Source organism: Hippocampus guttulatus, chromosome 16 (assembly GCF_054856545.1).
Source record: "Hippocampus guttulatus isolate MCC_2025c chromosome 16, RoL_Hgut_1.0, whole genome shotgun sequence".
Taxonomy (NCBI): domain Eukaryota; kingdom Metazoa; phylum Chordata; class Actinopteri; order Syngnathiformes; family Syngnathidae; genus Hippocampus; species Hippocampus guttulatus.
Window position 1 is genome coordinate 13024578 of NC_141276.1, and position 16293 is coordinate 13040870.

A 16293-nucleotide genomic window follows, 5' to 3' on the forward strand; every position below is an offset into this window, starting at 1 on the left:
ATAGGAGAAGAGCAGCCGTACTTGAGTAACGCCAACACTCTCCGCGATTGACCGAGGGGGTCCGCAGCTTCCTTATTCCGCGCCGCCGCCTCCTAAAACTCATCGTTCTCGGTCGAAAGGGGGTGTACCGGAAGGTGGTCGAAGCCCAAATGGCGAGCATATTCCCGCAAAAGAGAAGCTACCCGCGAGACGAGCTGTGCGTTTGACGCTTTGCCGGCCGGCGGGGGAATCAGGACGCGCGTTGGAGCCGTAGTCAAAGCTTATTTGTGGGCCGGAAGTTTCTGTCAGCAGCGGTCCTGAATCGCAGTCTGCTAGTATGGACGAAGACAACCAAGGTATGGCACAGAATATAATAGTGATAACAATATGCTCTCTGTCGTCAAAATAATGCGAATGGATGACAGTCAATTTTGACTTAACACTCACCCTGGGTGAGTATCGTGAAGGCAACTCGTGGGTTGACCGATGCACCACATGTGATAACAATGTCAACTACGTTATGGGAATCACACTTGCGATCAGCCCATGATACAGCATCTGCAACATCATAATCACCATTACCATAATCATTGCGAGTGTTATGTTATTGTATTTATTTAGGTGCTGCTAGATCAATGAGTGGTTCCAATCTATGCATAATTTATGCATAGACATTATGCAGCATAATAATCTACAAACTAAATGCATTCGTCATCCATCCATGCATTTAGTGAGCTGCTTATCCTCCCAAGGGTACATTTAAAACATTAATTACAATCAAACATATGAGCATGAATGAAGGTATCTTAAGAGTCCAAGAAAATAATGGCAGAACCAAATTAAGTACGTTTGGTTTAGTTGTATTTAATTTTGAAGTACAAGACATTTGCATTTATTTAATCCTGAAGAACGGTTTGGTTTTCAAACAATGATTTTGCAATTTTATTTAACTTTCTGAGAATCTGCTTCACTGGAGAATTAGGGCTAGTGCTCAATAGGTATTTTTGTGGGGTGTGCCAACATCCTGAATTGACAAAATAAAAATAATAATTTAGGACAAAGAGCCCAAACAAAAACTGTGCATTATTTACACTTTGTTCTAATAACAAACGATTCTGTCATATTGTGACTGTTTTGTAAGCATAAAACGGATCAGAAAATGGATAGATGGATGGATGGATGTTAACTATTCTGAAAAACGCTTTGTTACAGCTGCAGCTGTTGTGAAAGCTCTATATAAATAAAGAATTGTATTGTATTGGAATATTAATCTGATTTATTCTGTAATTGTTCTCGTATTCTCGTTAAACGGCCACTTTATTCTCATAAATGATGACTTGTTGTCGTTGGTTGTGGTGTTGTTAAACTTTTTTCTATGAAATTATGCTGATATTTCCTCAACAGAATACGAAACCATAAAATTAGGACCTTTTTTTCTCCATTCCAAAAAACAGCTTTACATTTGTAACACATGTCCATAAAACTTTTTTTTCCTGGGAATTTTATTCCAGTTAAATCATGACTCTTACACGATTTAATCTTTTTATCTGGTTTATTCCATAAAATAACATTTTTTTCAGAGTACTCCAATTTTATTTTTGTAAACATGCACCTTTTTTTTTCTTGAAATATTGTGATTTCACTCTGGAAAATTGTTTTCATCATGGTGATACAAATTTGCATTCAAATTTTCATAACATTTGTGTAATACTACAAATGTATTATATAACCTTCCACCTTTTTCCTGTGTAAATTGCAAATATCTCATAAAATTATTTTTTTCATATTCCAAATTTCTTACAGTAAAATGATCACTTTCCTGTCAAATTTAGACTTTCCCCTTTACCTAATATGATGGCTTTATTCCAAATAATTAGGACTTTTTGGGGGGGGGGGGGGTGAAGCAAGATTTTATTTAAGTGAAATAATTCTTTTTGTCTCATAAAATGTCAACACTTTTCCCTCACAATATGACAACTCAATTACTTTCTTTGATAGACACAAGTTGGCTGATGGCAAAAGTTGATGAGTGTGATCCACCTTCATCAGTTCTCTGAACTGATGCAAAGCGTACTTGCTTCGAGCTTTTTTTTTTTTGTTTTTTTTAGCTGCTCCCAATTGAAATTTACTTTAAAGATGACAGAAAGCAAAAGGAAATCCAATGTAATAGAAAATAGAAGTTATGGTAATGATAAACCTTGAAACAACGGCTACTTAACACCTATGGAGCAGCAACACATACAAACAAAGCATACATTGTTACTTACAAGCATACTCTGCTTTTCTCTTGAGTTAAAAAAAAAATCTGTGCAAGTGTGTAAACGAAGAACCGTGATATAGTGGGGGTTCACTGCACATTGCTTCAAAACAAGGCCAAGCTGTCTGGCGCTCGCAAAGCTATCAGATCGCCAAGTTTCCTGATCGCCGCAGGTGGGATGGGGAAACCGCACTTTTTGTTTTTCCACCAGCCAGACCCAAGTCCCGCGTGCTGACGGCTTGCGGAGCTGCAGGGTGTACACTAACGAGAGGTATGGCGGCGGGGCACAAAGCTGTCATTGTGCTGCGGGGGCTGCCGGCATGGCCTCCGGAGGTGGCACACGTGAGCGCTAAACCAGACGGACATATGGCGCTGTGTTTGCAGCCATGCGTGCTAGCTGACTCGAGGCCCGCAGCTGTAAAAGGAACGTGCGGGCGCGCCGTCCCACCCGCCGCACCGTCGTCGTTTGGTAATCTGGTGGCACGAGCGCAATCGGCTCCTCTTTCCTTGCACCCACTCGCACACCCCCGCATGCACCCGCAGCGAAGTTGGTTGCTCAGAGGGGGAGGGTCTTCTGGGCAGGAGGGGGGGAGTGGAAAACAGAGTCCAACAGACTGAGAAACAGATGGAGAGTGAGCGAGGGAAGAGAGAGAGAGAGCAATGAGGAGGTAGAGCGTGGGAGTGGTAGAGGGAGATCGGGGCTATGGAGGGAATGAGAGACAGTGAGAGCGCGAGTGATTGTGAGAGAGAATAACAGAGAGAGATTGAGAGACTGATAGAAAAGAGAGAGTGAAAGAGAGAAAAGAAGTGAAAAGCGTAGCGCGAGAAGAGAAAGGAGGAAAGAGCGAAAAGGGTGATGAATTGGCTTGATGATGAGGGTCAAAATTTAATAGGGACACCTCGCGAAAGGACAGACATGGCAAAATTGGGAGAAAAAAGTATTTTCCCTATTTGAGTAAATTTCTGGTTTGTTCATTCCCAAGGACAATTTCCAACTCTGAAAAATTCCTGACATTGCGCAACGTCACTGACAAGTGTGTGGAAAGAACAAAATGTGAGTGCAGTCGTTGGACTGGATGCTAAGAGGGAAAATGTCTGTGTGTTGAGTGGGGACAAAGTGCCAGACAAAAGCTGACAAATAGCTAAAGGGGTACGCAGGTATTCCTCCTACTCAATCTGTTCACCGGCAAGAGAACTTCACAATCATCAAGATGGACTTACTGACTTCACATCATCCTTGACATTTTATGTTGAATCACTCTTTACTGGCCGCGAGTCGGCTTATGTAGCCTCGGTGTGATTAGCTGCGATGACTCATGTGAACTGCACAACGCATCCATACATCATACACTAAGCACGTTGCGGCAATATGCTTCAATTTGGCGCAGACAGCCTCACGCATAAGAGAGGTGCTCTTCCCCGATCTGTTATGAGGGAGCCACCGGGCCAGCTGCGCCTCCCCACCTCCCGAATCTCGCACTGTTCTGACATTTTCTTTGGAAATGTTCGACTCAAGGGCGGCCCGGTGGCCGACTGATTATCTCGACCGCCTCACAGTGCAGAGGTACGGGGTTCGATTCCGGCTCCGGCCTCCCTGTATGGAGTTTGCATGTTCTGCCTAGTGCCTGCGGGTTTTCTCCGGGTACTCGGGTTTCCTCACACATTCCAAAAATATGCATGGCAGGTTAATGGAACACTCTAAATCAGGGGTGTCAAACTCATTTTTGTCGTGGGCCACATTTTAGTTACCGTTTCCCTTGGAGGGCCGTTAATCTCTGAAACCAAATAAAAAAAGTCAATAATAACAGTTTATTCAATTATCGTTTAAGTTACCGTAATGAGCGGTTTGGTTATAAGAAAATGCTTAAATACGTCTCTTATTTATTACATGACAATTTTAAATTTTAGTCGAGATTTTAGCAAGCATCATGAAAGTTGACCTGTTTGATTTGCTTTCACGGGCCACATAAAATGATGTGATGGGCCAGATCTGGCCCCCGGGCCTTGGTTTTGACATAAGTGCTCTAAATTGTCCCTAGGTGTGAGTGTGAGCGCGGATGGTTGTTTGTCTCTGTGTGCCCTGTGATTGGCTGACGACCAGTTCAGGGTGTACCCTGCCGGCCTACTGTCCGAAGACTGCTGGCATAGGCTCCAGCACGCCCCGCCACCCTTGTGAGGATAAAGCGGATCGGAAAATGGATAATAGATGTTCGACTCAATCACGTGTTTCCGGCCGTAACGAGTTGGCATCTCCGCGTTTACCCGACAAATGCCCATTCACAGTTTTGGGTCTCAGTGTGTTGGATTGAGATGCAAAAATGCGCATTTTGACTCGCAAACTGCACTGCCAAATTGCTTATTTCAAGCCTTGACGGTTCATTTACTACATGTTGTTTCTGTTTCTTCCTGAATGTGTTGTGAGGCTTCAGAGAATTAAGGACCGTACGGTGCAGTTGGTTCCACTTGCAAGGCTTTGAAAACGAACGTATTCCACACATGACCGTCAACAATGCAATGCTCGCTGGCACAAGGTAGTTGATTCAACAATCCCTCCATAATGGTTTATTCAGCTGACTTCTTGGTTCTCCGCTCACTCTGCGCCCTTCAAAACCTCCCACAAAGCTTTCCTACAGTGCATCCCACCTGAACACTTTTCCACTTTCTTGTTCTACACGAGTGACTTTGACAGCACCATTTGCGCTCGGCCCGGACCTGCGCACGGCGCTGCTGTATATTTGTTTGTTCCACTTACCGAATGTGCTCAGTCTTCGTCACGGACCCACTTGGGGGATGAATTAGCGCATTTAGTTAGCAGACAGTGGCTCCACAGTGTAGCTAGCTCACACGGGTGGCCACAGTCCGCACTTGTTGCCATGTTGTGCAAAAAGCACCCATTTAAAAAGCGTGCGGTCTGTGGGGTGATGACGCACGGCCGTCCCGGTTCGGAGTTGTTGGCGCCTTTCATCGGGAGGACAGCTTCCCGTTACATTCAAGACCCGGCTTTCGCTGTTTGCGACTGCCTGTTTTGTCTCCGCAGCCCACTTGCTGTGGTTAAGTGGAGCGGAGTCGTCACATGTTGGAACAAATTGGGCTTTATTGAATACAACCTCTTTGTGGTTTCTTGGCCAAGTCTCGCTCTTTCTTGACAAAATGACCCGGTTTACCTTCATTGCAAATACTTGGCAGGAAAGCGTCATTGTCAAAGCTGTGGGTGTTTACTTGGAGCTTGAGTAGCCACACAAAGCAATAAAGCCCGGACTATACCGTGGTCCATCGCATGGCTTACTTTAGTGATAGTGTCATATTTCGCTATAGGGCTTTGATTGGTTGATCGGTGACCGATCCCGGGTGAAATGAACCTTTTGCCTCTAAAAGCGCATTCCATGTACCACTTATGGAGGTTCTGGATGTGTTACAGTGAAACTCCTCTACAACGAAATCATGTTTGCATCAAGAAATTTTTCACAACAGGGGGTTTTCACTGTAGCAAATATAGCAAATTTGATCTCAGATGTAAACACACACACACACACACACACACAAACGTATGTGTACTCTTTGTTTTTATACCAATAGTGCATAAGTATGAGCATACACTTATTTGACACGTCATATAGTCAGTGTAGAAAGAAAAAAAGGGAAAGAAATTGTGAAATTTACGATCAGCATTCACTTTCACTTACATCAATTTCTTAGATAATGTATTTTATTTTGTTTCCTCCGTCTTTCCTTTTGATCACTTTTATGCTCTCTTCCAGCGTCAGAGCTCTTGTCTTAGCTGCTTGACAGCCTAAGGTCCGTTTTGTAGCAATTTTAGCAATGAAACGTTCTTGCTGCGCCTGAAACTAACAATAACAAATACTTCCTGGACTCCTGCGCATGTGTAAAGCAGTGTGGTGGTTGCTGTTGCCGTTTCCGAATGAAGCAGTAGAGGTCACTGTTGGATTAGACTTCATTTTAGTGAATCTCGTCGCGATGCAAGAACAGAGAAAAAGATTTCGTATAACACAACAGGGGTTTTTTTCTCCGTTGTATGGGGGCAGGAAAGTGGGAATGGTGTTAATGCATGAATATTTTTTTCACACTAGGGGGCATTTTCGCCCATGTAGGTTTCGTTGTAGAAGAGTTTCACTGTACAATGAAAGTACAAATGATTGAAAAACCAAAAGATCAGACTTGGCTTCCGTTTGAGGCTCCACCAGACGGACATTAGAGTGCGCTCGTAGAGTTTGGTCTCACAATTATCACAAATCACATTCAACTTTGCAGAGACCTCCTCTTGGTCAGCTCGATTTCACCAGACATTATTCCAGCCCGAACCATACGGAAGTTAAAGGTCTGGACTGTGACGACTCCCACACACGCTAAGTTTGAATTGGTAAGAGCAACTTGAACTCCACCAGTTGAACTTTACATAAGCGTCCAATGTTGTTTTTGTGTCTGGAGCAGCTGACTGAGAATGCACACTAGTTTTTTTTTCTTCTCCAGTACGTGTCCAATTTCCTTCCAGTGGAACAAACAATGACATGCATTTAAGATCAACTGAGACAAGATGGAGTGGAAAAGGATCAGAGACAAATTGGCCTATTTTGGAGTCCGCCTTAACGTCTGGTGAGTCTGGTGTCATGAGGATAGCAGACTTCATTTGGGACCTCAGTTGCAAGTTGGGTTTTAGCAACCAGGCGTATCTGGGTGGTGGAGAGGCGTTTAGGGTCACGGAAAGGAAGAGAGGGTCAAATGAACAGGAAAAGGGAGGGGAAGAACACTTATGTAAGCCCCCAAAGATTGACCTGTCGTAGACGCAGGAAAAAGGTGTATCCCATGGCCTGTGTGCTGGAACACCCAGTGCTTGGCCAGACCTGCGTTTTCTCCCCTCCCGGAGCGATCGAGGCAGAGTTTCTTTCAGCAAATGCTGTTGCATTCTTGGCGGAATGTTCCAAGATCTGACGATCGTTCCGTGAAGCTCCGTCTGGGTTCCCACTTAATCCACGGATCACTTTGAACTGCTCTGAACTCGCAGGGTTAAGTGATTATAAGCATCTCCGGCTGGGCTGAAACTTGGCGGGGGTGGGGGGGGGGGCTGATTCGTATGCTGTGTGTGATCCAGAAAACATGGAAGTAGGACATTTATGACTCGCACCTAGAAGAAGCGCAGTGAAATCAAGGCTAATGGCTTTCACCGTGATAATGTGAATGCGATGGTGCTCGACAATGCACCCTCTGTGGATGTAAAACAATCGAAGCATTCTACATGAAACAACTGTACTGATGTATGACATTTCAAAGTTAGGAACGGCACACGGGTAACTAGTTCGTGCGGCGGTTTTAGAATACGTGCTCAGTTACCGCCACACGTACTGCTGCGAGCGACTATGTACCGGGATTAGAGATTTCGTTTGCGTAGGTGAGAGATAGACTGCGGCGCACTCCCAAGACATTTTGGTTACGTCGCCGCTGCAGGGAGGCATCTCGTTAATTGAAGACTGCATGTTTTACATTTCAGCATTGATCACAACCTGCTCTTCGTGTGCGTCCAACTGTCTTGTCGTCACAATTAACAATACTGGCTTGAGTCGAGGATGTTTTTTCGCTTCCGACTTGGCAGCTAATCCCGCTGAAAATCTTGTCAATCTCAGCATGGCCCAACGTTTTCTACAGTCTCAACATTTCAATGACGTTCCCTTTCATGCGTTGGCTGTCACGCCACAGACTCTTTCATTTGAGCTGGCCGCTTCTTATTGATATGTGAGCGTTTTTTGCCCACTGGGCTGCGTTGAGGTCATGCGTTTCTTGCTCATATTCCTCTAGAACGATATTTATTGCTTCCGCTCCTTCCGGGCTTGCAACTACCAAAAGCAATTTCCGAGAGGAATATGAGAGTAATATCCGATATGTCACACATTGTTGTCTCACTTTTGGCTCAGTATTCACAAAAAAATATTGTCAGGCATTTATTCAAAGGGGGCGGGGGGGGGGGTTCCTGCAGGGGAACGTTAACACTAATTTCTTCTGATAGCATTTTTGCAAGTGTTTGAACGCTCCGAGCATGCCCCTGAATTTGGAAAGCAAAACCGAGTTTGTGTTCAGCTGCTATCTCTGTTGTCGTCTTCCAACTTTTGTGTGTGTGTGTGTATGTGCGTGTGTGTGTGGCCAGGCTCCAGCATCTTGCAGCCCCCTCTGAGCCTCTGGCCACTTGACTGCCACAGAAAGGATTTGTAACACTCAGTGACTCACTCAGTGGGGTCACCGAGTCATTCAATTCATTGACATGGCTCAGCACATCTTCACCATCGTTCAGATTCTTCTATTTTTTATTTTTTTTGCACAATGTGCATGTTTCTACCCTCGCAGCAGCTACTGCTGCATCATGCAAAATTTATTCTGTCAGGATGAGCCGTGACGGGGCTGCTGGTGCTGCGGAGGCAGACGTCAGTTGCCACTAAGCGGTCGCTCTGCAGTGCTGCGAAGGACAAGCGGGGCTCGCTGTGCCGCCGCAGCAAGCGCAACAAGACGGTCATCTGAGCAACCTGTCAATGTGGGAAGCGTACGCGCTGGTTTGTCTACATCCACAAGAGGCGAGACAGGATGGAAAACATAGCCAAGGGATGGCGAAGCAAGCTCTGCGATTAGACGCTCGATGCTGCAAAATTGGCTGTGTGTAGCCTTTTTTTTTCTTTTTTTTAAAAATCTCTCGCTGTTGCTGAAGTATGTTTTTGTCTGCATCGTTGTGTGCGCACGGCGGTGTATGGACCGTAGATGAGAACTCAACATTTGCTATCTTCGCAAAGCACTCTCAAACGTTCACGCCTCACTGGCATGCGGGATTTAATCAACAATCACAGTTCCACGCAGGACTCCTATGATCAGATCAATAAATCGATCTGTTATCATCTTATCATCTGTTATCATCTGTTGATATTTATCATCTGTTGCTATTTAATGGGCCGCAGTCCCGCATGAGTGTCTTTTCCATTTATCCTCTGACCTGCCAGCTGATGTTACCCATGTGATTGCTGGCTAATTGGCCAATTAACCCTTTCATGCACCCTGTAGGGCGGCCCGGTGGTTAGCGCATCGACCTCACAGTGCAGAGGTTCCGGGTTCAATTTCATTCCCGGCCTCCCTGTGTGTAGTTTGCATGTTCTCGCCGGGCCTGTGTGGGATTTCTCCGGGTACTCCGGTTTCCTCCCACATTCCAAAAACACACATGGCAGGCTGATTGAACACTCCAAATTGTACCTCGGTGTGAGTGTGAGCGTGGATGGTTGTTCGTCTCTGTGTGCCCTGCGATTGGCTGGCAACCGGTTCGGGGTGTCCCCCACCTACTGCCCGAAGATGGCTGGGAGAGGCTCCAGCACCTCCCGCGATCCTTGTGAGGATAAAGCAGATTGGAAAATGGATGGATGCACCCTGTAACCTGATAACACGATAAGCTATCCACTGTAGTAACCGCTGTCCCTGAAAGAGTTAAAGAATTGAAAGTCTTATCAAGGACAGAAACCATATGGTGACGACAAAACAACCAGGCAAGCGGGAGACGACCATTAGCTTCAAATATATTTTTATTTAATTCCCAGTCGCTGCAGGAGTAATTTCAATGCTCTGAAGATGAGTGGACTTTAACAGCAAAGCGGAGGCAGCATTCTCCTCCAGATTGTCACGTAGCAAGGTGGTGGTGGACCCCAAAAAGCAGGCAGAGGGGAGGAGCAGGGTGTATTTGAAGAATTGTATTTAAAACAAAGAAAACTAAATCCAAAACAAACGAAGTCCAAAGTATCAAACAAAACCCATGACTAAAGCTAAAACATAACAATGAACTAAACATAACAGAAGCAAACAGCAACACATATGACAGTAGCAAGAGCAAGAATGACCCGACACCGAGTGTTCGGGCTGGGAGTCCTTTTAAAGCCTTAATTAGTTATGACCAACAGGTGTGCAGCTGCCGAGGGAGCCCTACAGTGCCACCTGTTGGTCCCTAAACCGAATCATGACAGTACCCCTCCCTCAAGGGACGGATCCCAGACGTCCCAAAGTTGTCCAAAAGGGTTGCCTCGCCGGGGAACAGGAACTAAAAGCGACGGCAACCCTTGCCTCGCCGCAGAACAAGAACACACGCGACGGCGACCTTCGCCTCGCCGAAATACATGAACGATAAGCGACGGTGACCTTCACCTCGCCAGGGAACAGGAACAAAAGCAACGGCAATCCTTTTGGCTGGGCGTGGCCTGAGCTCGACGTAACGGGGGACATGGAACAGCCGGACGTGAACAGGGGCTCGGCCTGACGTGGGCGTGGATGTGGCACGGCTCGTCGTCGACGTGAATGTGACTCTGCTCCAACAGACACGTGACGAGCCTCGGCTCAACGTAGACGCGGACGGGGCTCGGCCCACCGTAGACGCGGCTTGACGAGACGAAAACAGGACAGCCGCATCCCCAGCGCTGCCTGAAAGGGGAAAGGGGTGTCGGCCGCAGACGCGCTCCGTCAGGCACATGGTGGAACAGGGACCAATCCGTAGTACCTGCGGGGTCCAGGTGGTCGGGTCATTCTGTCACGTAGCGAGGTGGTGGTGGACCCCAAAAAGCAGGCAGGAGGGAGGAGCAGAGTGTATTTGAAGAATTGTATTTAAAACAAAGAAAACTAAATCCTAGTGATGGGTCCAGCGACACCGATGCGTTGACGCATGCGCCGGGCTCACAGAGCAAACCACGTGTCGGTGCATGTGCTGCTTCATTACGTCACGTGATTGACACGTGAACTGCACCGGCGCAGTTTAGACTGCATCGGCTGCGTTGACACAGTCCAGGCTGCTAATTGACACATCGGCTGCGTTGACACAGTCCAGGCTGCTAATTGACACGTGAACTGCACCGGTGCAGTTTAGACTGCATCGGCTGCTTGGCACAGTCCAAGCTGCGCCACTTAGTCCAGGGGGCGTCGACTCAGTGCAGGGGGCGTTGACGCAGCAAAAGCCCGCACAGTGTATCCTAAGGAAGTGCGTCTGGCGACACGATGCCGATTGCCGAAACAAGCCAGACCTCACCCTCGCTCGAATAAAAATATATGTTTGGGCAATACGGAAAACACACTGATTATCAGAAAAAATGTGTCCGTCTGACTTCGAGCATCATGTCGGCTGTCATATAATAGGCTATTATTATATGAGAAGTGCTTTATGAACGTTTGTACTGTACGTCATACTCCAGTTGATTGAGAGGTCCCGCCTATAAGGGGGAGTTCCAGAAAGTGACTGCGAGTGAGCACACCGCATGTTTGATGACTCTGCCACGTTGCTATTAAAAGTCACATAAAACGTAAACCTTGTCTGCTGACCATCATTACATCGGCTAGGCTAGTTTAGCTGTTGTCGTAGTTCAAAGCTTAATATGTGGCGTGGGTTGGGTCGGCGCCGCGAGTACGTGCTCGCGCTCACAGCAGAGAGCAGCAGACTATCGACTGCTGAGACGCGCTTCACTCGAGTGACGTTGCTACAGTACGTGCATATTATGGAGCAGCTTCCGGACAAATACAAATTGTCCGCCGTGTAGAGCCATTTTGATCTCCTTTTGGAGAATAAGGTATTTATTAAAATCTCCTTGTCTCTCCAAGTGCCTCTCGGATTTTTGACATGTCTTATTCCATTGTGTGTGTGTGTTCTCCACAACAGGGGAAATAGCATGCATTAAACGCAACAGATTGAAATTTAAAACACTGGAGCTTCTTATTTTTCTAAATCAAAATTGTGAAGATAAAGCCCACAAGCATCCTCATTCACATGATTTTCACATTATTGAAACACATTGAATGATACAATATGAATGCATGGATGTGAATGATATTGTCAAAGGTCAATGTCATCTTTATTGTCAAATATGCTTTATGTATGACATGCAGCATAGATGAAATTTCTTCCTCTCAATCCTCAGTGCATACATGCATGCAAACATGCTGTGCATTAAACACACAGCTAAGAAAGGATAGCAGCTACACTGTATAAAAAAGACATGTAATCTGAACAGTATAGACAATATAAACAATATAAACAGCATAAACAACAACATAAACAATGGCGCTTGTGGCTATTGTGGGTAGAGTGAGGTAGTGCATTGTATACACGTCATCATCAAATCAGTTTGTTCAGTCTGTCAAGTAGGTTGGCTGCAGGGATTTTGAAGGTCCAGCAGGTGGCAGTGGTCAGCGACACAGTATCAGTACAGTATCAACACAGTGTGTCATTGTGTCGACACGCCTCATGAGGCCTCATGGACCCATCACTACTAAATCCAAAACAAACAAAGTCCAAAGTATCAAACAAAAACTATGACTAAAGCTAAAACATAATGAACTAAACATGACAGAAACTAAGAGCAAACAGCAACACACATGACAGTAGCAATAAGCAAACAATGACCCGACACCGAGTGTTCGGGCAGGAGTCCTTTTATACAACTAATTACCAAATGACCAACAGGTGTGCAGCTGCCGGGGGAGCCCTACAGTGCCACCTGTTGGTCCCTAAACCGAATCATGACACAGATACGGGACCTTTACAGCTGTCCGGTTCTTGTTGTGAGAACTGCATGTTCTTCAACAAAAACTCGAAGAGGAACATTACATAACTTGTGCGAGACGGGGAAAAAAAACCCAGCACGAGTCGACAGCATGACAAGAAGAAATGAGTAGCAGCAAACTGGACCGGTTTGTCCAGACTGTCCGGTTGTTTTCGGAGGAATGTTGGCTTTAACTATCACATGCTTGGAGCTGTCAGTGTGCCTGTACGGGCTATGTTTACTCGCTCCTTCTGCTGAAGCTTTAGGATGAGCTCTGAGTGGGTCGAATGACCTTTAGTGCACACCTAGGTAGTACAAGGTTACACTTTAGAAGAGAATAAGTTGCTCCAAAGGTGTGTCTGCTGATGGCATGGGAGCCAGGGAGTGGAAAAGGCCATGTGGTATGTATTTTTATCCAGCAATGTTCCTGCTTGCATCATTCTCATGCCAGCGGTGGGTTACGCGTATTTTTGTAGTCAATGCATTGGTCGTGAGCTTGTGTAAGCGTTCCCATAACATGGCGGGAAATCACCACGTTTACGTGGTTGCCGTTGTTTACGGGAAGGACCTGCCCTTTATTCCCAATCAAAGCAGACGCCGGTCCGTCTATTGTCTAAGCTGCGGAAAAATCAGGGAAGGGCTTCGCTACTTTGTGTTCTGTTCTTGACGCTTGCCGAAAAGTGTCAGTCTTCACCATGAAAGCGCACATGCATTAAAAAAAAAGAAAGAAAAATCATGTTTGCCCATGAAATAATTGGTGGAGAATACTGTTTTTTTTTGCTTTTAGTATTAGGAAATTGGAGTTTGACCAAAATTTAGTTTCACTGTGTTCCCTGAAGTAATTCCAACCCCCCACCCCCCGCCCCATTTTAGTCGTTCACATCTCACTGTACAGTTGCTATGTTGCGGTCCGGGCCAGCTTTTAATTGGCTAACGTCGTCATCTGCTCATTTGTGTGCATGCAGTGGGAATAATTAGCATATGATCTCGGTCTTTCTCACTCAGATCCTTATGACTGACTCAAGCGGGTTAGTTAGTGTTTTATTTGGGATGTCGTCGCATATTTTTTTTCTTCTTCTTTAGACCAGCGGTCCTCAACCTTTTTTGCCCCACGCACCGGTTTAATGTCAGACAATAATTTCAGGGTCCGGCCTTTAAGGTGTGATGGATAAATACAACAAAATAATATGATAAGACTTGCATGAAAACTGTGGTATTTCGTAAACATAATAATAAACACGAATCATGACACGAGGAATGTCCTAACTGGCCGCAACACTCTCTGGTCGCTATGGTAATGTTGAGACGTGCCTTCAAAATAAGATACGCCGCAAATACAAAGTGCATGAAAAATACGACTCACCATCGCCGCATGTTATGCAGAGTGGGTTTGGTGTGCAGGAATCTCCCGTTGAGATAAATCTGTATTTTAAGTAGGACTCCTAATACTGTCTATTACATGTACCCTTCGTTTTCTTGAAAGTTGTCGGCTCCTCTTCTGTTTCTTGGCTGGGCCTTTTCCCCTTCCCAAAGAAACTTTCTAAAGACGTTTGTTTTGCACTCATTTTACTAGCTCCCGGGTCTCATTTTAGTGGTAACCTATCACGTGACCGAGAAGCGCGCCTTGACCTGCAGTGACGTCCAGTAGATGATGTAACAGAGGATAGGGTCACTTTTCAAAATAAAACATCTTTCAGAATCCGAAATAAATAAAACGGAAGTAATGGAAGTTATTTATTCTTTCTGTGCGGCCCGGGACCAAATGACCCACGGACCGGTGCCGGTCCGCGGCCCGGGGGTTGGGGACCACTGCTTTAGAGCACGACTAAACCCAATTTCACCCTTTCATGCACCCTGTAACGTGATAACATGACAAGCTGTCCACTGGAGTAACCGCTGTCCCTGAAAGGGTTAAAGACAATGCTTCAACTTCAAAGCACTCGTGTGTAATATTCTCTCATCTGGGTCTCCTCTGGAGAACTAACCATCATCGTCGGTCGGAGGTTACTTGAACTGGTGAGTGTCATGGTGTCTGTTTGAAAAAGTGGACAAGTTATGTTTAAGACCCCCCGCCCCCTCTCAACCCGCTGGTGTATTGATTGTTTGCATGTGAGTGGCATTCCACGGACAGTACGCGCGTATGATGGCGTCAGATGCGCATGGCAGATTCATATCGAACATGAGACGGACTTGCTCTCTTTGGGAATGTACGCATCGCTACTCGGAAAAGTCATGTTGAATGCATCGTTTCCTCGCCCACAGCCGAATAGTCAATGATATCACATGACTGCGCTCTGCCCACATAGAGCGCTGCACGCGCAGACATCCGAGGTTCCGTCTGTGCAGACCATTTGTCTCGTTCTGCGGCCCGCTCGCGCGCTTTCTGACTCTGCAAGATGATGAGATGGTCAGCTCTCCTGAATAGGGCTGCACTAGTTGGCAATCAGTCATTCCAGGAGGGGAAATTGGTTTTGTTGTAGTTTACATCAAGAAGGAGTAGAAAATGCTCAAAGTTGAGGACACGGTGTGTTAGTCCGAAGACCTTTAGTGCAGCCGCTCGGTGTAATCTTTCCCACTGTCACTAGCGATGGTAGCTTCCATGAAATAAGAAAATGTTGATATTTTAACTTCTATGCTCACAATTGCATTGCAATTGATTTGCTTTTTAAATGGGAAATAATCCCATACTTTGGACGTACTCTGTCCTTTTTACAGAATCTTTCCTCCTGTGTTGCTGCCATCATGGCAACTTATTTTTACAGCGGTGCGTGTGGAAGCAGTAATATTTGTCCGTGTTGAGCTTTTTTTTTTTTTTTTTTTTTTTTTTTTAAATCAATTAAGTTGACATCAATTCATCGTTGCAGCCATGAGGTCAATTTACGGTTCACGAGTCATCCAAAGCCAACTGGACCTCTGTCTCTTGACTGTCGGCTCTTCTGTGGCAAAAATAAATAAATAAAATAAAATAAAATAAAAAAGCAGCATTACACCCTCAGACCCGACTGCCCAAATAGATGCAAGTTCCTTTCACTCTGTCTCGCCAAAACACAAAAGAGCTGCGTCGGCGGTGCCTTTGGATCGAACCAGTCGTTAAGAATCGAGAGGCAGATTCTGCAGATAGGAAGAAAACGTTCATTATTTCCACTTAAGGAGAAACAAAAGCGGAGGGAGAAAATGTGTGTGAATTGCAAAGCTGCTTAGGCGAATGATTCACTCGGGGGTTTTCAATCAGCGCTCACCCCCACTTTTGTGCAGGGGTGGGGGCGGGCTCAGTGTGTGTGTGTGTGTGTGTGTGTGTGTGAGAGAGAGAGAGAGAGAGAGAGAAATAGACAGATAGAGAGAGAAAGCACAGGAGAGGCACAATCTGCTCTAACTCCATGTGAAAATGACCTACTTGCTGTCAGCTCACTCTCAACCGGATTGCTGTTTTCTGGTGTGTGTGTGTGTGTGTGTGTGTGTGTGTGTGTCCTGCAGCGGAGGTTGCTGTAACATGGTTAAATGGCG

The 16293-nt window shown here is 45.7% G+C and overlaps 1 protein-coding gene across 2 annotated transcripts in view; it reads left to right on the forward strand.

Moving 5' to 3' along the window:
• cyth3b (cytohesin 3b) overlaps positions 1 to 16293 on the forward strand; it is a 34756-nt gene continuing 18463 nt past the window's right edge. The window contains exon 1 of one of the 2 annotated variants that reach the window (XM_086133773.1): positions 1 to 335. In XM_086133773.1, the coding sequence (XP_085989899.1) occupies positions 317 to 335 (19 nt within the window). In that variant the 5' untranslated portion in view covers positions 1 to 316. Of the gene's footprint in view, positions 336 to 13005; positions 13191 to 16293 lie in introns of those variants that run through there. The other variant, XM_086133772.1, reaches the window with a different exon arrangement.